The 20,383-nt window shown below is 38.7% G+C and overlaps 1 protein-coding gene across 3 annotated transcripts; it reads left to right on the top strand.

Annotated features, from left to right (window-relative positions):
- The first annotated feature begins 694 nt into the window (after positions 1–694).
- Positions 695–18,439, top strand: ARL5B (ADP ribosylation factor like GTPase 5B). 3 transcript variants are annotated; one of them, XM_061352187.1, is made up of 7 exons: positions 745–882; positions 5,481–5,624; positions 8,365–8,425; positions 10,217–10,364; positions 12,776–12,859; positions 14,310–14,461; positions 16,459–18,439. In XM_061352187.1, exons 4-7 carry the CDS (start codon positions 10,221–10,223, stop codon positions 16,505–16,507), a joined length of 429 nt encoding a protein of 142 aa, XP_061208171.1. In that variant the 5' UTR covers positions 745–882; positions 5,481–5,624; positions 8,365–8,425; positions 10,217–10,220; the 3' UTR covers positions 16,508–18,439. The 3 variants fall into 3 exon arrangements, with proteins under 3 accessions (XP_061208162.1, XP_061208171.1, XP_061208181.1); XM_061352197.1 differs by having other exon boundaries at positions 762–882; positions 5,537–5,624; XM_061352178.1 differs by lacking the exon at positions 5,481–5,624 and having other exon boundaries at positions 695–882; positions 10,187–10,364.
- The last annotated feature ends 1,944 nt before the right edge of the window (positions 18,440–20,383 follow it).

Below are 20,383 nucleotides of genomic sequence, written 5' to 3'. Positions count from 1 at the left end.
CTCAACCCCTGATGTTTACATTCATTCGGTTCTCCTCCCTATCCCGCCCGGGGACCGTAAGGAGAGAAGGGTGTGAGCGAACGGCTGCGTGGTATCTGCTGGGCTCTAAAACCACGACATGTCGATTGTTGTTTTGTTTTGGGGGGGGAGGGCGGGGGGGGGGGGGGGTGTTGGTGGCCCGCGTGAGCAAGCTTAAACGCTCCTGCATGTATTACAACAGGCTATTTCCACCCCTCCGATGTGTTAAGTGCTCCAGTACAGCACTGAAAAACACACCGCTATTTTTAAATGCTTTGCAGGAAAGAATCGAATGCCTTGAAAATCACAGGTCCTTCCCAGCCACAACGAAGACCGCCCCTACCTGGGCGGGGAACGCGGCGACAGGGAAAAGGACGCTCCAGCTCCAGGGCCAAACACCGCTGAGGGCCGCTTCTACCAGGGCGAGGGACAAGAATAACCCGCAACACCATTCCCTGGCGGAGAGCTCCTAATCCCCGGTCTCACCAGCAGCCCAGGGAAAAGCCCGGCCCCTCCACCCTGCCCCAACCTCGTCCCACCACACGCCCCGGTCCCCGCTATCGCTGAGGCCACACGTCGTGGGTATACGTGATGACGCACAAAGTGACGCGCTGCTACAGCCGCGTAGGCGTTAGGGCGGCCCCTTGCGCCGTGAGGCCGTTGGCCGGGCCGGGGCGGGGCGGTGCCGCTCTATGCCCGGCCCCTCTGCCCCCCTCGCGGTAGCTGCCCCGGGGCCGCTGTGGGCTGCGTTTGCCCGAAGAGAGTCCATCACCGCCGCTTGGCTGAGCCCGGGGCTCAGGGGGAAGCTGAGGCCAGGCATGGGCCTGATCTTCGCCAAGCTGTGGAGTCTCTTCGGTAGCCAAGGTGGGCGCGGGGGCCCGAGCTAGCCACGGGGAGGTGGGGCGGCCAGCGTGCCGCTGAGGGGGGGCGAGAGGCTCCCGCGGGGTTCAGAGCGCCGCGGGCAGCCCACGGGAGTTGGGGTATTGGTCCGGCCTCCGGGTGTCCCCTGAAGACGTGCCCGGGAGAAAGTTGGGCTTCTCTTTGTGCGGCGCCGTGAGCGCCAGTTCCGCGGCCCCTCATGTTCGCAGTCGCTTTGTTTCTCTCATTGAGGAGGCCCCCTCCTCTCCGTCTTCTGGCGGCTCCTTATGCTTCGTTTAGCCCGGGCAGCCCTTCAGGCCGTGTGCTCCTGAGTTAGCAGAGTGGTGAATGCTGCCTCTCAGGAATGTTTTTTTCACCGTTGTAGAGTCTGAAGCTTTGATGTACGGTGAAGGTCTTGTTTGTGTTTGCAAGACCCTCCCGTTTTCAAGTCGGGATATACTGTTAAAATCATGCTACTTTTATCCTTAGTATCAAATAAAATAACAAAAGCAGGAAAAAAAAATCCACGCTAGACTTGTGTTGGGGCCTTTGAGGTAAAGATCTCTGTTTTGGCAAAGGTGCTAGTTAAAACATGGTTACTGACCCATGAAAATCGCTTCTGAAGCCAAAAATAAAGAGGTCGTAAGGAGATAGCTTTCCGTTCTATCCCACCTAGTGCACCCAGCCCTACAGTAGTGGCTCATGCTCTAATCCAGAGTTCAAAACTTGTGGCTGCCAGCACCGTTAGCTCCGATAGCTATTATCAAAATCCAAGATTGTTTTAGCTGTTGTTTATGTTAATGATTCTTGTTTCCCTAGCCTTTTTTGGTTAGAAAATAAAATAGTCAAGGAGTTTATTGTTTGTACGATACAGTTTTTCATTGAGGCCCGGAGTTTGAAGGAGGCAAACTGCTGTTAATGTTACTGCTCTCTCATCAGGTTTCCAAGTGCACGCCTTATTCCCACCTTAAAGTTACTTAAAATGCAGTTAAGGTTTTTTGTGCTTCACTTTACTGCCAGTACAGTTTTGAAAGTTTTGGGAAGCAAGTACACCTGGTGACTCTTTAATAGTTTAATAGTCATTGTACACCGACATAACTCATTCTATAAATTAAATACAAGAGCAAATCCTCAGTGCGTGTACATGTTAACAGCCATGTATCAATCTTTTCATGGAATGGGAGTGGGATGGAGATCCAGATCTTTCCCCCACATGTAACATCCAAGCGCATCATTCCTGAAGGCTTCTGAGAGAGTCTTCTGAGGTTGTTCCTGTTGTTGATTTGAAAATTCTTACTTTTCTTAACTGGAAAGCCCATTTGGTAAGATTCAAGGTTTTCCCTATTCTCCAGAAAACTGTTAAGTATTGTCCTGTTTTTTGTCAAATACCACAATCTAAAACTTTTGTGAAGGACTAAGAAGAGACGTCTATAAGCAGGAAAGTGATCAGGAGGTAACTTCTGGTGGCTTTTAATGTTGGTCTGTATGGTACCTTATGATGTCACTGTTTACCTTTAGGAAGGAAGGAAGAGGGGCAGTTTCATGTTTAGTTTTTGTTAATTATGTTGATTTCATTTTGTTAGTGGAAAACATATCGTCTTTGTTACTGTATATTAATTCCTGAAAGGAAAATTAATTTTCACACATTTAAAACATTAATGAAATTAGTATCACAGTTAAGATATTAAGATGAGGCAGTACCATGAAATACTCACCATTTGTCTTTTATCCGAGTGAGAGGCTTCTGAGGTGTACTGTGATCTTTTCTTCTCTTCAGTTTGGTTTGTTGTTTTTTTTTCTTGCCCCCTCTTCTTGTGGTGACCATAGAGAAGAAAGCTTGTTTTCATGGCTAAAATTGAAATTTCATCCTAGACAATTTAACTTTAAATTTTTGACCCATGTAGTAGGAAATTATTCTCTAATTACCTGACTATTTTCCTCTAAATAATATTATTAGTAATAATAAAAGATAATAATTACTGACTTGGATTTGCTTGCTCTTCTAGTTATATCAAATCCAGAACGTTTCTTGGAGAATTCATCAGCTGTCCCATTAAACTGCTTGTTGGGCATACTAGTGCAGTAGCTCACACAATGATTTTGACTATATAGAGGAAGTATTTCAAAGCTGCAAACAGACCCTCATATGTGCGGAGCATAGCATGATTTCATTGTGGCTAATGTAGGTTATGCTGATAGTCTGAAGCATTTGATACTGGCAAAATGAAAGGTTAAACAAAGCAAAGATTTAGAAAGTGCCATCTGCTTTCCATCAAGTAGAGCATGGGGGAGGAGGTGTGCCAAAGTGCTAGAAAATACAGAACAGGAAATACTTGGCATTTCACTCAAGTATTAATTGCTTTGCTTTGCGTAAATGTGAATAATACCTGAGCTGAAAATGCTGAATCTGAAAGGTGTTTTATAGGAATTAATTTTATAGGAAAGTTAAAGAAGTATTTACTGGTGAGCCAAAACTGTTAACTCACAGGGAAAAGTGTTGGTAGCTTTCTGAAAAATGCACATCTTGAGATAACTAACTTCTTAAATAGGCCATTTGTTTCTGTGCCTTTGGAGTTCAGTGCAGTTAGAGTAAATGTGTGATGTACAGAAAATTGTGTTCATTCAGAGTGCCTTCAGCCTTGCAGAAAAACCTTGTAACGAAAGTAACTTAGATCCTCCTAAAGCACTGAATGGAATTTTATTAATTTGCACATCATTGTTACTACTCTTGCAGTTTGATTCTCTTACCATCTTTCCAGTGGTAAGGATGAAGTACTGGAAAAGGGAGATCAAGAAACTTGACCTAGTCTGTTTCTAAAGACATTCCCTGTTGTCTGCTGGCTGATACTATCTGATGACCTCTTCCAGCATTTGTATTCAATTGTTTTAGCTATGGCTTGGGTAGCATCTGCGTGTTTCTTCTAGGGGGTTGAATTGGCCTGTTGTGTTCTGTTTCAGCTCTTTGTATATGCAGCAGAAATTGTGCAGTTGTTTCCACTCATTTTGATTATGGTTAGCCGATTTTGGCAAACCCAGACTGGCTCATGGTAGAAAATGGAATGGTTAAAATAGCACATGGCTTTGAGCTGTAACAGCATCATTTAAGCTGCTGAACCCAGGACAAACAGGAACTTTTAGAAGAGGAAATCATTTAGCTCTTTCTTCTGCTCCCCTGGCAGAATGCACTGCTTTTCTACGGCAGTCTACCATGTACTCTCCAGATCTAGTGTGTGGGATTATGGAACAAGAAAAGCTTCATGCAGAACAGTTTAAGGAAATTGGGTAATGCCTCTGTTGGTCTGTGAGTCAATGACTAATGAAAAAGAGGAAGGCTAACAGGCCCTGCCCTGAGCACAGTCCATTGGGGAATATCTATTTAGTTCTGTGGATTTTGTTTCTGTGGTGCTGGTGGTAGTGGTCAGAACTCTTCCAGGGTCTTACTCAATTTTCTTGGTTTCTGTTCTCTGTGCTTTTTCTGTGCAGAGATTAAAGTCTGGGAGAAAGAGGACACTAAGCATTTCCATGTCTTTCAGCCCTGTCAATATACGTTGTCTCTTTAATCAAGTAATTATTGAACAGTGCAAACTGAAATAGAGATACTTTATTTATAAGATAAATAGTTGGCTTAAAAATAGACTAGGGTTCTTAAAGAAGTTCTGAAGTATTTTTAATTTTTTTTATGTTAGCTGTTCACAGTCTTTTAGGTCCCCTGAATAAATGCTGTGGGTGTTAAAAAAATGCTGTAAGCAAAATAATGGTAAGCTCCAAGTTAGGGAGGTTGAACTTCTGTAACTCTACAGTTTACTTAAGCTTACTAACAGTTACCAGTATGTACCGTCAGTGTAGCAGAGACCATTATTTAGAAAACCAAATGGATTTTGGTTCCAGTGACTACTTAAGCACTGTTGATAGTTTCTCTACTCTCTACTTGTACTCAAGTCTGGAAATGCAAGACATATTTCAGCAATTTTTGTGTTTAAAAGAAGACTCTAAGGTAGCTTGTAGTTTGCAGAATGAATCCCTGTGTGGAAATGACTTCGAACTTAAGTAAAATGCTATTCCTCCTGCCACCTCTTCAGCAAACTTCTATCTGCATTGTGTCTTCAACCCTGAAGCCTCCAAGATTGTTATTCTTCGGAACTAGATGTGGGGTTTCACAGCCCGGAAACCCTTTCCAATATTAATTTCTTCTTTCAAATATGTTAGAAGAGCCTTGCTCATCATTAATTTGGATTTTTATTTTTAATTTTTGCAAATTAGAGGAAAGGGCAAAATTGTGAGAACTGGATCTTCAGTTTTGGGTCCTTTTACCACAAAGAAATATAGACAAGTGAAGAAAAGAGCCTATTATGTCTTCCTTCTAATATCTGCAAGATCATCTTTGCTGTCCCATTATTTTGTAATACTAGGCTGCCAGGAATTTTCTTTAAAAATACTATTTTTATTTTTTTTTAATTTATTTTTAACAGTCTGCCAGGAATGGTTGATATAACAGAATTCTTTGGATTCTTTTAAACAGTAGTGTAATACTGTCTTTTTTCCCCCCTGCATATGCCTACTTTTTCTACTTATTTTTTTTCCCTCTTTCTACCTGATTTATAAAGACTCTGCTCTTCTGCTCTGGCAACTCTGTTACGGATTTTCTTCTTCCTTTGCCAAGAACATGGTGGACTGGGAAGATATTCATGAATACAACCCAAACTGAGTTTGAATACCAGCCAGTGAAAGGGAGAAACTTGGGTTAGTCTGTAAGTACAGAAAACAAATACGAGCAAAAATCATTGCCTATGGTTTACTCCATAATTGTCCTTTCTCTTTAATGTAGCATCTAGTTTCTACTAATTGTTCTTGTAAACAAGTACTTGTCATGCTAAAATTTTGCTCTGTCTTAGTTTGTCAGTTTTTAAATTCACGTGTTTTTTCTCTAATGCACATATACAAGTAAAAATTCTGTAATCTAACCAAACTAGACAAAAATTCAGCTTTTGAATATGTTTGCAAGTGAAGAGGTTTCCATTACCCTAGATGACAGTCCTGAAGGCAACTGCCATTAATTAAAGGTGGAAACTGCTATTTGTCTGAGATACCAATGCTTTAATCTAATTAGTTCAATCCCCAAATCAAAATTAATTAGCACTTGTTTGACTGTTTCTTGTTTGTGTGTCTTCAGTTGCTGTATAAAATACAACCTGACTATGGAGTAACACACATAGCTGTGTCTTCCCCCCCCCTCCCCCCCAGTTAGTGTTGAAACACTCATGCTTCAGTGGCTTTCAACAAGTCATCTTGATGGAGATTTCTCCCCCCCCCCATCACCTTAAGTAGCTTGATACTGTTTCATCCAATGCTTTTCTCATTCGTTCCTAAGTAAGACCCTGTGTACTGATGTGAAGGTGGGGAAGAGCAATGTAATACCTGTCCGGAATTCCTTTTCTTCCTTAAAAATAACTCTGTTGAAATGTTGCAGAAGTAGTGTCATCTTCCTTCAGGCAATAGTTGACAACATGGCTGATTTGAAAACAACAGAAGGGGAGTTCTGTTTGAACTTTGAAAACCTTTTAAACTTAGGTGACTTTGAACAAGAAATGGACAGTCCAGCTATGTGGTATGGTTTATTAGAGTTAGAAGCAAGAGAGGATTTCATATCATTTATTTGTTGAGGAAGGTATTCGTTACTGGTGCTGCTGCTTATGTACTAAAAGTACTACTTAAGGCCAGGAAAAGTTTTTGCCTTAGAATGTGTTGTCAGGATGCAGTAGGAGGGGTACTGATAAAAGGAAATGTATTTAAACATTTGTTAAGGCCACATCACATAGCAAAAATTCTAAAAGTTCTAAGCAAGAGATTGTTTCATTAAAATCACTTTCAGTATGAAAAGACTTAGGTTATTACATATAAATAGATGTAAAAAATAAACAAAACCAAAAAGCCCTCTCCCACCCCCTCTGCCCCCCCAAAAAAAAATCACAACAAAACAAGCCACTGTGATTCTTCCTTAGACCACCCACTTGAAGGCAAAACCCTGCCAATTTTATATTTATGATAGCCCCTTTGACCTTTTATAATTTGTTCTTAAGTCTTATAGGTTGAATGTGGTATTTTAGAGGATGTCTTTAAGCTTTGAACCATGTTACGCTTTGGAATAAGTGCCCTAGAATTTTAAATATTACTCCTTTAAAAAGGAGCCTGCTCACATACTTTTTATTTAGGTTTTATGTCTACTATCCATTTGTAAATTCTCTCAAGTGATTTGCCTTTTTGTCAGTATCTTCTAACTTCATCCATGTATCAAAAGAATCACCATTCTAATTAGCTGTGCTTCTGTATTTGAAATTCTAAGAAGGATTAACTAGAGAAGCATGTAAGTTCTGAGGGGTTTTGTTGGTTTTAGTTTTGTTTCTCCTGTGCCTGGAAAAATAACATTGCAGCAATTAGAAGATCGCTATTGTATAAGCTGGACTTTACAGCAGGTTGAGAGAAGTGATCTTTCCCTTCTGCTCAGTATCAGTGAGTAATCACATGGAGTAGTGTGTTCAGTTCCAGGCTCCTCAGTACAGGAGAGATGGGCATACTGGAGAAAGTCCATTGATAGGCCACAGTCTGATTAATGGACTGGAGCATCTTTCTTATGACAAAAGGCTAAGAGACCTTCGACAATTTATTTAGCTTTGAGAAGAGAAGGCTTGGGGGTGCAAAGAGGACAGTCACTCTTCTCAGTAGTGGCCAGTGACAGGACCAAAGGCAGTGGGCACAAACTGAAACACAGGAGGTTCCCTCTGACCACCACAAAACACATTTTTACTATGAGGGTGCCTGAACACTGGCACAGGTTGCCCAGAGGGGTTGTAGAGTCTCCATTCTTGCAGATGCTTGAACGCCACCTGGAGATGGTCCTTGGTGACTGGCTCTAGATACACCTGGTTGAGCAAGGGGCTTGGAACAGATGACCTCCAGAAGTGGCTTCCAACCTCAGCCATTCTGTCATTCTGTGACTTTTCAGTTTAGAAATTGTAACACTGGAATTTCTGATCTACTCAAAATACAGCTTCCTCGTAGTTTTTATAGTGTGAATGATGGTGGTCCCTTAAGAAGTGGCTGTTACTGAGCCTTAAAAGTTAGCCTTTATAGTTTTCGCAGTCTTTGGTTGTTTGGTGATGTCCTTAAAATGATACACTGCTATGAGTTACATTTTTTCATTGTACTTTTCTTTCTAAAATGAGGTATTATTGACAAAGCAATTGTATTATAACTATTTTTTTATGAAGTCAGGTACTGACTTTTCTTGTGACTGTAGTATCAAGAGAGGATGAGTCTTTGTGAATTCCACACACACCCTCACTGAAGTCACCAATATTCTGTGTAAGCTGTTGAAATAAGACAAGCAAGCAGTAGTTTTCTTCAGTAAGGAACAAAGGAAAGTTGATTAACCAGAATTATAACTGTTGCTTTTTCCATTAATTTATTCTTGTCTTTTTTGTGTATATGCAGAGCACAAAGTAATCATAGTGGGACTTGATAATGCTGGAAAGACTACTATTCTTTACCAATTGTAAGTACATGAACTATTCTGTTCTTTCTGTTTACACTTTAATATTTGTCACTGTTTAATCATTGATAATTCAGTGTTGCAACCTGATGAAATCTCTAGGGTTGTAGATCACAGTTTGAACATTAATATTATTTCTAAACAGAATAAGTATATAAAGGATAAGCGAAGAAACTGCAGTGTTTTAGCATGCAACTGTAAATTGAACAGCAAAATTGTTCATACAAGCACAAAATGGACTGTAAATTCTTTGGCCATCTAAGCTTATCTTTATTTGAAGCATAGAAATAATCCTTCCACCAAGAACTGCAGAGAATAGAATCATAGAATAGTTAGGGTTGGAAAGGAACTTAAGATCATCTCATTCCAACTCCCCTGCCGTGGGCAGGGACACCTCACACTAAACCATGTCACCAAGGCTCTGTCCAGCCTGGCCTGGAACACTACCAGGGATGGAGCATTCACAACTTCCCTGGGCAACCCATTGCAGTGCCTCACCACCCTTACATTAAAGAACTTCTTCCTTATATCCAGTCTAAACTTCTCCTGTTTAAGTTTTAACCCATTATCCCTTGTCCTATTACTACAGTCCCTAATGAAGAGTCCCTCTCCAGTATCCTTATAGGTCCCCTTCAGATCCTGGAAGGCTGCTATGAGGTTTCCAAGCAGCCTTCTTTTCTCCAGGCTGACCCGCCCCAACTTTCTCAGCCTGTCTTCGTAATGGAGGTGCTCCAGTCCCCTGATGATCCTTGTGGCCCTCCTCTGGACTTGTTCCAGCATTTCCATATCCTTTTTATGTTGAGGACACCAGAACCGCACACAATACTCCAAGTGAGGTCTCACAAAAGAAGAAAATTATTTTTAAGTTACTGGAAATTGTAGCCATTCTGCAAAAAATCCCTAAATGTTTCCAGTGTCTTCTGATTCCAGTGTCTGAAATTTGTGGTGAAGGATTCCTCAGCATAGTATTTCATCTTGCCAAGCTCCCACCTTAAGCATTTTCAATAGCATCATTGAACCCAAATCTTGCCAGCATTACAGTATGTGTGATAAATTTAAGAATATTGGCAGGAACATAATTACTGTTGTAATTGTGGAAAATAAGAGGGTGTAGCAAACTTTGTATGTATATATTTGCATATGAAAGCAGCAGAGAATGTTTTCAAGAAAACTCTTTTCTAAGCACTTTTGTCAAAGCTTAAAGGCAGAATAAAGACTTTTTTGGCAATGTAAACAAACAGTCCTTTGGAATTTTTTTTTAATACTGAATTACATAGTTGACTGCTCTGATAAAATTACATTCTTATTTATATTTTGCACAATTTAATGTTCCTGTCCTTTGGGAACTTTAGCACAGCAAGCTATTACACTGAAACAAATGCATTTTAAATATCAGTTAAAGAGTGTCCTTTAAAAAGAGGACATCTAAAATGCAGATGATTATCCATTTCTTATAAGCTTTTTTATGTGCTTATTTTTAATTGCTGATGTTTTCAAGCATGTCTACAGTCTCTGCTACAAAAGCACACTAGAAATTGCCATCCACAGTTTTCAGTCCAAATTCAGTTTGAACTGATCTTTTTACTGAAGAACTGCTCTTCAATATTTGCTTTATTTCTATAAATATTTGATTTATAGCTTCTTGAAATATGTGTAGTTTTTTTAATCTCTTTTTTTTCCTCTCAAAGTTACATACATTTACTTTTTTCTGTTACAAATTTGTTGTAACTGCGTTGTGACAAGCCTTGTGAATTTTACTGACAGGTCTTTATCATGTGATATTTTCTCCTTTAGCTTAATGAATGAAGTGGTTCATACTTCTCCAACAATAGGAAGCAATGTAGAAGAAATAGTAGTGAAAAACACTCATTTTTTAATGTGGGATATTGGAGGACAAGAATCATTACGGTCATCGTGGAATACCTATTACTCGAACACGGAGGTATGAGAAGCTACTCTACAGATACAATGTTTGTTTGAAAGTATATTTATTTGTTAGAAATTTTGGTAAATTTCTATAAAGATTTCAGCTGTAATGTTTTGAAATATTTTTGAGGAAGAATAAACCCAAAAAGTGTAAGGTGTGTCTGGTTTGCAGCCAACTTTCTGGTAATATTTGAAGTATTTGTTGTGTATACTTTACACTGATGTTGTTGATCTGACAATCAAATTATATCAAAATACATTTCAGGTGAAACAGGGTTTTTTGCATGTTTTTCCAGTAGATTGAAAAATTTTGCCATATATCTGGCAAATTTGGTGTGGATTTGCAGTGTGTAATTTAACTTCTGTACATCTAGTCTGAAATATTTTTGAGGTAACGATTGTTAAGAATGAGAAATGAAGGTTATTCTAAGCAGCAGTATTTAAAAGCTCATCAGCTTGTGGGTTTTATCCAAGGGTTGGAGGCAAGTCAGTACTGTGCACTACTCATGAGTTACTGGTAAAGCTGCCATTGCTGGAAAGGTTATAAGTAGAACTCAGCAACACTTGCCCTTTGGAGGGTTGCTTTTTTTTGCCAGCCTTCTTGGTGCCAGAAGGTTATCAACACAACATACACATAAATCTCTGTATCCTCACACTGAGACTTCTACACTGATGTAAAAACTTCTAGACTTCTCTTCTTACGACTTCTGCTAAAAGCAGGTCTCTTGTACATATTTCTCATTATATAATCATTCAGTCCTCCTGTAAAGTGGGGTTTTCTGTCCTGTGTCCCGTTTTGAGAGAGGTGAGATGAGTGATCCAGCCCAGATGTTCAGAACCTTTTTGCCTACTGAAAGCCTGGTGATGACATCTCAACCTTTATCTCTAATATTTTAAACTTATTTTTATCTAGACAAGTATGGCTACATCTAAGACACATGCATCCTCATGAGGGTCAAAAGACTTCTGCCAGCAGTATCTGGTACAATAATAATAAGTTCCTGACACTTGTCCATTGAGAATCTTTATTTTGGAACTTGGGGAGATGCATGTATTAGGGTTTTGGGGGATTTTTTGATCCTTTTGTGATGTTCTTTGTCATATGCTGGCTAGTAAGCATTTGAAATCCAGTGCTTTCTAGCACTTGGAAAGAACTTTCCCTTTTACTTAGAAGCTTTGTCTGTTGGAAACAGTTGAGGAAGAAAAGCTGTCTGTTTAGTATGCTAATCCTAGCCTCCCCAATATGAATAATTCCTTCATTGCTGTTCCTCATCTGCTTAGACGTCTTCAGAGTCACAGCAGCATTAAATTGACTTTATTTTTCATACTTTCTGGTCATTTTCAATGGGTAATGAATCGTCTTAGTTTTATAAAGCAAAGTGATTTGGAGCATATGTTGGAAAATTATAGTAGTTACTTCTGATGCTTCTTTTTTGTTACTCTCTTCTTTCTTTCCTTATCTGTAAATTGAAACAATCTAAACAAAACTTTTGCAGTAATGTAAAAATCCCACAAATAAGCTTTTCAGTGCAAACCTGTCCTAACTAGTTTGAACTTGATAAGGCTATTTTTGCATTCTGTTTTAAGAATTGGATCATATTCTTACAGAAAGGATGTTGAGGCAGGCTTACATACATGGGATTTGAGGGAAAAGGAAATGAGAGGAATGTAATCTCCTTTGTTTCCTCTCTAATGTAGCATGTGTTTATGTATGTATTTTATTTATTTTATAGTATCTGTATAATTTTCATCAGAATGTGCTTTATCTCCCTACTCACTGTTCCTACCTATGATGCTGTTAGTGTTGCTTGGAGTACACTCAGCAGGGCAAGTGTTGAACACTGATCAGTTGTAATGGTTTGTGTACAAATACTGTTGTGTAATGTTTACAAGCATGTTTATTTCCTCTCCAGTTTAAGGCTATAAAATAGAAGATCTAAAACAGAGGATAGAAAGAGTGGGGTAAGAAATTGGTTTTCATACCAGTGAGAATCGCTTCCCATGAGAGACTTGCTGGGCCAGACCTAGCAGTGTCTCAGGATTCACAGGCCCTGAGAATCACATGCCAAGCAGGAGCAATAAGGGTAAAGTCACTGCTGTAGCCATCTCCAAGTGCCTAGGTGGAAGAGTGCAGTGTGGTAAACGAGAAGCCAACTTGCACAGGCCCTTCACAAAGGTTAAGGTGTTTTGCAACATAATGCTAAACCCTACTGGTTCATACCTTTCTGAGGTCTACTTTGAAGTAACATTTCTTAAGCCTGTGAGTAACATGATGCTGAATTGTTAAAAATACTTGTTTAAGAATAGGGAATTTCAATTTCAGTTTCCTAGCTTTCTGAGTATGCAGGTAGTAGTCGTCTCTTGAAAACATGCTTTCTGTAATTTACACTTTGTACTTACATACTGTACTCTTCTTTTTTCTCCTAGTTCATCATTCTTGTTGTTGACAGCATTGATAGAGAGCGACTTTCTATAACAAAAGAAGAACTTTATAGAATGCTGGCTCATGAGGTATGGTGGGGAGTTGGGCTAATAGTTCCGTTGTGAAAATCAGATAACATTACATGCTTCTTATGTTAACAAAAATTATGCTGTCACAAAAAACTTTCTGAGCCTAGCATGTTGATCACATTTTAAAACCATATAAATTATAAATAAAGAGGAACATTATTATGAAGTACTCTTCTGATAGGGCTTGTGTGATTATAATCACACGTGATTTACAAGTCGAAGTTGTAAAGTATTTTTAATTTCGTATTAATGTAACTGGGTATTACTGTTTACCACACCCTCTCTCAGTTTAATGGTTAAACTTTTAAGAAACTATTTGCAGTGGGTAACCTTATTGCTGATCTTAGAAAATCAGCAATTCCATTTCTTTCTTGTTTGCTTTAATCCTGTTCCTTAAAATTAAGGAGCATATATAATACTATGGATAAATTAGCTTCAGTTCATTTTTCTTGTGAGTTATTTTGCTTATAGTTTTATTATTATGTGTTGTATTGAGGACTGTCCAACACTGGGCCAGTTCTCTTAAACATTCTAAAATAATTTCTGCATTGGATTAGCTAAAGTACATTAAAGCTTTCTGTGATGACTCTCAAGCTAAATTAGGGGTTTTAAGTCTGAATAACTTCATTTTTTTTGAAGGAAGATTATTTAATATGCAAGTATTAATGCAAGTAATTTTGTTGAGCTCATTTCTTGGAGAGATTTTCATTGAATGAGTTTTTACTTCTACAGTTAGTGTAGGTTGTGTCTGGTAGAAAGGAGCAAATACACGACCAAAAAGGGGGAAAATAAGACCTCTTGCAGAGAAGTTTTCCCATGTAGTTTATTAGTTTCCATGTAGTTTATTTACGTTACATGCTCTTAAGAGGTTGTGATATCTTGAAAACAGTTGGTAGGCCTAGACTGGACTACTTGTAGGAGTGGATTTTCAACTGTGGACCATAAAGGTTTGGTGGTTGGGGGTTTGGGTTTTTTTGTTTTTTTTTTTTCTCCTGATAAAGAAATAGTCTTAAAATGTAATGAAGTGTGTTGAACATTTTAATTAGAACTGTTGTTTTCCTGATTATTGTATTTGTTTACCCTTATGCACTCCTAAAGCCATATTCCTGTTCCTGTCTTATTGTTGTGTGGAATCTTTTATTTCTGTAAAGAAGCAAACTAGCTTTTTATTAGTTTCTGTTTCTACTGAAGCTGCTGCAGCATTATTAGAGCTTCTTTTTTGTGACAATAGGATAAAACTTCCAAGAATGTAGGTGGCTTTCTTAATTATTATTGTTTTAACTACTACAGAACTTGTTTAATGAAGCTGAAAGTAATTTCAAGGGGATGATAACTGGCAGGCTTTTCCATTTGAATAGTATCTAATGTAGGTTTTGGAATGTTCTTCCAGTGATAATTGTGCTGGCTGACTGATTTTATACCTCTTATGAATACTTTAAATTGCTTCTAGGATTTACGGAAGGCTGCAGTTCTCATCTTTGCGAACAAGCAGGACATGAAAGGTTGCATGACAGCTGCTGAGATATCTGCATACCTCACCCTTAGCTCTATAAAGGATCACCCATGGCACATTCAGTCCTGTTGTGCTTTGACAGGAGAAGGGTAAATGCTTACTGCTTAATGTAGTAATACGTGGTAAATGGAATACTGATTTAGAAGCCTGTTAATACCAACGTGGATTTCCTGAAAGAATATGTTTTCTGATCTTTGCCGAGGAACATCTTGAATTTTTCGTTTCTTTATTGAATCTTGTGGGATTTTTTTCATAGATCATACCAAATTTATATGAAGGTCTTTCAGCTTATTGTTAAAAAAACCCAAAACAAACCAGTCAGTAACAATAAAAACAAACCACAAAACCAAAGCCAGACAACACAGCAGTCCCCCCAGTCCCCCATCCCCCAAATATGTGGCTGTTGGCATAGTTGTTTAGTCTCTGTGTGCTACTTTCTCATTCTGTGTGTCATTGTTTAAAGGAATAAGCAACTGTCTTCTTCCTTTACATTCTCATCTACCATAAGCTTCTGAGGTGGAGGGGTTGGTGTGGATATGTTTGTGTTTCTTATTGGTTGGTTGGGGGTTTTTGATAAGCATTCAAACAGAATTTTGATGAAAAGGTACATAGATCTGGCATAACCCCAAATTATTACAAATATTAAAGTTTTTACTTTTATCTGATTGATGTAGCTAATTTTTAAATTTTTATACCTTATGACAGCAATTACTAAAATGGAAAGCTGAGCTTTCCTTAGATCCTTTGCCTGTAAAGATCAAAAAGCATTTTTGAATGTCTGTTAACAACTTGGGTAGTGTCTTGCTTACATAGTTTGAAGTGTGCTAATTTTTCATCTTAGTTCTTAAAGGAGTCTTCTCATGCGTAATAGAGTTTTTTCAGCTGTTGCATGACCTTTACAATAACGTGGTCTTGTGACATCTAAAGCAATGAATAAACTGAGTATTTGGGAAGTGAGAGCATCTTCCTCGCTTCCAGCATGCAGTGTTTTCTAACATAAGAAATGTCTTGTAGAGTGATTAGTATTGTTCACTTTCTTAGTGTGGGATATGTTCATAAGAATAAATTGGGGGGGTTGGGGGGGTGTTTAGTCTTTGGATTGCATTGATTCATTCTAAGAGTTAACTTTCTTTCTGTCCGTTTTGCTAAAGGTGCTTTTGAATATATAGGGTATATAATACCTTAGATTTATCTTCAAACAAGTTGGCATTTGGAAGAAGGTTGAAATGAATGAATAAGAATTTTGGTTAGGAGCATTGGCCATACTAGGCCGCTGCTTTCTTAATTAGGGGGAAAAAAAAGTAAGTCAATAATTGGAATACTTACATTGTGAGAGTAGTGAGACCTACTAGTATAACAATTTTTAGAGTTAAATTGCTGAGCTGAATCTTCCTTGGGAAGATCTGGCAGGTGTCTAGGGAGATTAGCTCCATGTGAGTGAAGCTAGCCACCTTGGATAGCTAAGTCTTGAATTACTTTACAAAAGTAAAGCTTAAAGTTAACATAAACTAGGTCACTAGATCTCTAATAAATTAAAGGAAAGTCTGTCTTCTTAAGTGTAGGACTTTTAAATAAATACAAATTGAGTGAGTAGGCAGATTAAACTCTGTGCAATTTTGGTGCTGAATATAAACATTTTTTAATTTTGTAATACGATTTTGTAATTCTTGATACACTGCCTTTTCATGAGCCAATTCAGTCTGGGTAACCTGTCCTTAGTCTTTTAGTATTAGTTTGTAAAGGTCCTGCTTTCAAGTTGGAAGTCTTCCGTGGGAAACCTGAAGAAAAACTTAATTGGTTCCATGTACTTATGAGTAAGCATATTAAGAATAGTGTCTTTTAGATTTACAAAGGGGAAAAAAAGGAATGCCGAGCTTCAATAAAATAGCATGCTTGACCACCTTCTTGTGTTTAAAACCTAAGCAGACTTAGTTTAAAACACTGTTTATTTTGTTCAGGTTTCAGTCCCACTTCCAGCTGTTTTTATTTATTTTAAGTAGATGTTTTTAAACATAAAAACAAGTAGGAAATACTTTAAAGATGTTGGGATAGAACTAGTACCAATATAACATCTCTTGTCTTCCAGATTATGCCAAGGCTTGGAGTGGATGACTTCCCGCATTGGAGTGAGATAGCTGCTTTTCCTATACTTCCACCCCTTAATCCCCAAAAAAAGAAGAGACTTCTATTTATCCTGTGAACATGTACATTTTTCTGTACTTCTGGCTGCTGAAGCAGTGACCATGTTTAATTTATATCAGCCAACCCCCAGGCTGTACTTGAATCAAGTGCAGTTGAACTGAAATGCAAAGTATTTTCTTAACTTTTTTTTTAGCACACTAATCTTCAACTGGATGATCATATGTGAATCTGGTTTTAAGCACTGAAATTCCTCTGAATATGTATTCTAACTTTTTCAATGATAGCTTTTTAAACTGTTTTGTCATTGTCAATATTTACACTTCCTCTTTCTAAATAGTTTATATAACTAACATAAATGAGCGCAGTTTGTTTAACAACAAAAAAGTAGCGAGTAGGTTGACTTTACTCTGGCATAGCTTTAGCCTCTGAGGATAACCATATCTCCAACTGGCCTTCCTGGAACATTAGCAGAGTCCTAGCCAGCACAGGAATTATAATTGGTCAGCATTTAAAAAATTACATTCATGGGTTAGTTATAGTTAATATTGTGATGGCTTTTAACCTGGTATGTAATGGAATTTCTGCCTCAAAAGAAATCTATTTCATTTTTACGTTCTGTGGTACATAGATCTAAGATGATTCTTTTACTTAAAAATACATCTCTACAGTAGTTAAAAATTTGTCAATAAGTGCTGGTTTAGTAATTTAGAACTTGAATATCTTTTTTAAAATAAACTTCTTGGTAAGTAAATTTGGAATCATGGCAGCCAGTGTTATGTATAGATTTACTGTAACCTGTTAAAATTTTTAAATACTGCATACATGAGCCTTCCTCACCTTTTCGTGAGACTGCTGTTCCCTAAATGAATGCAAAATTAAAAGGGGAGCCAGATTTATAAACAGGACAGAGTCACGGTGCTATATCTGGAGACTTCAGAGCAAAGCTAATATTGACGTTTATTTACCTACTGTCAAATATGTTTTCAGAGTCTGTTGCTGAGAAAATATTTTGCCTTTTTGTTTTTAGTTTTATTTGCTGGAGCAGAGAACCTTTGATGGTGCTCAGATTACATTCATTCACCTGAAATTTAGGAACTGAGAGTTGAAAAGGGAGAGAGCTTCCATTTGAAAAAACAGGTGGTGAAAGATTGGACCTAGTAACTCTTAAATCAGTTTGAAGAGGATGAATGATGAAGATAGATCTGTAAAGGGAATCTAAAGCTATGGATGAAGTTGATTGAGAACATTAGGTGCAAAAAAACCCCTAACCACCAAATCTGAGAAAAAAACAAAAAACTCCACAAAACAATAGTGGGCATAAAATAGTGAAATCGCAGCAGCAGTCTGCTATCTATCCTGTATAAATGCTTGACAGACTTTCCAAAAGCACCATTCTGCACTTTTGCATGCCTAAACCCCACATGGAGTCTAGTTACTAGAACCATTTTGCTAATTGACTGTAGGCCTTTAATGACAAAATGTTTTTGTTGTAAATCTTGGTTTGATAATTCAAGCAGACTGAGTTTTCTTTAATAAAATTTTATGGTGTGTAAATTTCAATTTGCTTTCATTTTTATTTGAACAAAGCTTAATGAAATTTTAAAAGTTGTCCTTAGTGTTAAAGCGAAGACTTTGAATACATGTGGAAACAGTGACTGATTGAATGAAGTTGTGTACTAATATTGATTAGCAAAAGTCACATTTAAGAGAGACTATGTTGAGAGTCAGGTCAGTGCTCAGAAAATAGATCAGTTAAAAGTATTGCTTAAAGAAGAGAGGAATGGAAGGCAAGGGTAAAATGTGATACCGGAAGTTCTTGTTACGATATTCATGCTAACAACTGTTCTAATGTGTGAAAATAAGATTTGTTTTCTTGTTAGGGAAGCAAATGATAAATGAAAAAATAAAATGAGGCTGTGAATGAGGTTTCTTGTTTGGTGACTTAATTTCAGTTTGTAATTCAAATTTGTCTTTAGTTTTATGTAATTCAGAATGTAGTCTGGAGAGAAGAGATTCAGAGCAGCCCTGCAGAGAAGGACTTGAGGGTGCTGGTCGATGAGAAAATGAACATGAGCCAGCAGTGTGCGCTTGCAGCCCAGAAAGCCAACCGTATGCTGGGCTGCATCAAAAGGAGCGTGACCAGCAGGTTGAAGGAGGTGATCCTGCCCCTTTATTCTGCTCTCGTGAGACCTCACTTGGAGTATTGTGTGCAGTTCTGGTGTCCTCAACATAAAAAGGACATGGATCTGTTGGAACAAGTCCAGAGGAGGGCCACGAGAATGATCAGGGGACTGGAGCACTTCCCATATGAAGATCGGCTGAGAAAGTTGGGGCTGTTCAGCCTGGAGAAGAGAAGGCTGCATGGAGACCTCATAGCAGCCTTCCAGTATCTGAAGGGGGCCTATAGGGATGCTGGGGAGGGACTCTTCATTAGGGACTGTCGTGATAGGACAAGAGGGGATGGGTTAAAACTTAACCAGGGGAAGTTTAGATAGAATATAAGGAGGAAATTCTTTCCTGTTAGGGTGGTGAGGCACTGGAATGGGTTGCCCAGGGAGGTTGTGAATGCTCCATCCCTGGTAGTGTTCAAGGCCAGGTTGGATGAGGCCTTGGGTGATATGGTTTAGAGTGAGGTGTCCCTGCCCATGGCAGGGGGGTTGGAACTCAACGATCTTAAGGTCCTTTCCAACCCTAACTATGAATCTATGATTTTGCGATTCTATATTTGTACAAAGCACTGTGTAGGTGTATGGCCCTCTGATTGTTTGGGGGGGGGGGAAGGCATGATTTTGTATTTAAATAAAAAAAAATGTACAGTCTCTCACCTCAGGTAATATATCTAACTTTGATTAGGAGGAAATGGTCATGATGCATCTCTTGCATAGGGATATACCTCCTGAAATGCTTTAGATAAAGTTGCCTTCCTGAAACCATACTTTTTATCACATTTGTAAAACAAACCCTGAAAACTCACAGCCTTGCTCAAAGTAGCGTAATGCTTTCATGTGTAGGTGTTGGGAAAAGCATTTAAACTTCAGTCTCTGGGCCTGCATCTTGTGCAACTGTAGCCAGTTCACAAAACATCTTGGTTGGACACCTGCTTCTATTCATCTTGGGAGAAGCTCCAACTTTGATCCTGAAGAAACTTTCACATCGTTTCAGCCATGAGAATCAGAGTCTTTGTTTGGTTTAGTGGAGGGTGTTTGTTTTAGTGGACTGTTCCTTTTCAAAGTAAGATCAAAACAAATCCAAACAGAAGAGGAGGAAAAAATTGTTTAGATTTTTGTGTGTGCATTTGACTATGTGTAGTATTTAGCTGAATTTGGTGTTTCTTTTTGTAGTTTGCCCTGTGAAAGAGCATAGAAGGCAACAGTGAAGAGCACAAGTATGAAAAACACAACCACGATGCCAACGCTAGCAATAGGAACTTGTGCTTTGAAACAACCTTAAACAACTTCTAAAATATATATGGAAGAAGTTCTTACTCCACCATGGGGATGGTGAGACACTGGAACAGGCTGTCCAGAGAAGCTGTGACTACCCCATCCCTGGAAGTGTTCAAGGCCAAGTTGGATGGAGCTTTGAGCAACCTGGTTTCATTGAAGGTGTCCCTGCCTGTGGCAGGGGTTGGAACTGGATGAGCTTTAAGTTCTTTTCCTACCAAAACAATTCTATGATTCTGTCTTTTGACATGGAGTGTTCCTATATTTTGCTGCTTAGGGCAGAGCAATAAAAAGGTGTGCGGTGTCCACAGTTATGTGTGGTCACCACACAGGCAGGAGGTTGGGGCTCTGAGAAAGTTAGTGCTTCATGTTCAGATCAGTTCTGATGCTGAGCTACATTGTCACTATAATAGGTATGATGCAACT

The sequence above is a fragment of the Neopsephotus bourkii genome, unplaced genomic scaffold (assembly GCF_033783945.1).
Source record: "Neopsephotus bourkii isolate Nb327-2 ecotype Australia unplaced genomic scaffold, CSIRO-AGI_Nbou_v1 NB_53, whole genome shotgun sequence".
NCBI classification, from domain to species: domain Eukaryota; kingdom Metazoa; phylum Chordata; class Aves; order Psittaciformes; family Psittacidae; genus Neopsephotus; species Neopsephotus bourkii.
This window is presented reverse-complemented; position numbering and strand designations above follow the sequence as displayed.

Excerpts from the sequence above, each read along its gene's own strand:
- ARL5B (XM_061352178.1), top strand. The coding sequence starts at position 711 with ATGCCCGGCCCCTCTGCCCCCCTCGCGGTAGCTGCCCCGGGGCCGCTG. Across the intron at positions 10,365-12,775 it reads CCTATTACTCGAACACGGAG|TTCATCATTCTTGTTGTTGA; the intron begins GTATGAGAAGCT and ends TTTTTCTCCTAG. Across the intron at positions 12,860-14,309 it reads ATAGAATGCTGGCTCATGAG|GATTTACGGAAGGCTGCAGT; the intron begins GTATGGTGGGGA and ends AATTGCTTCTAG.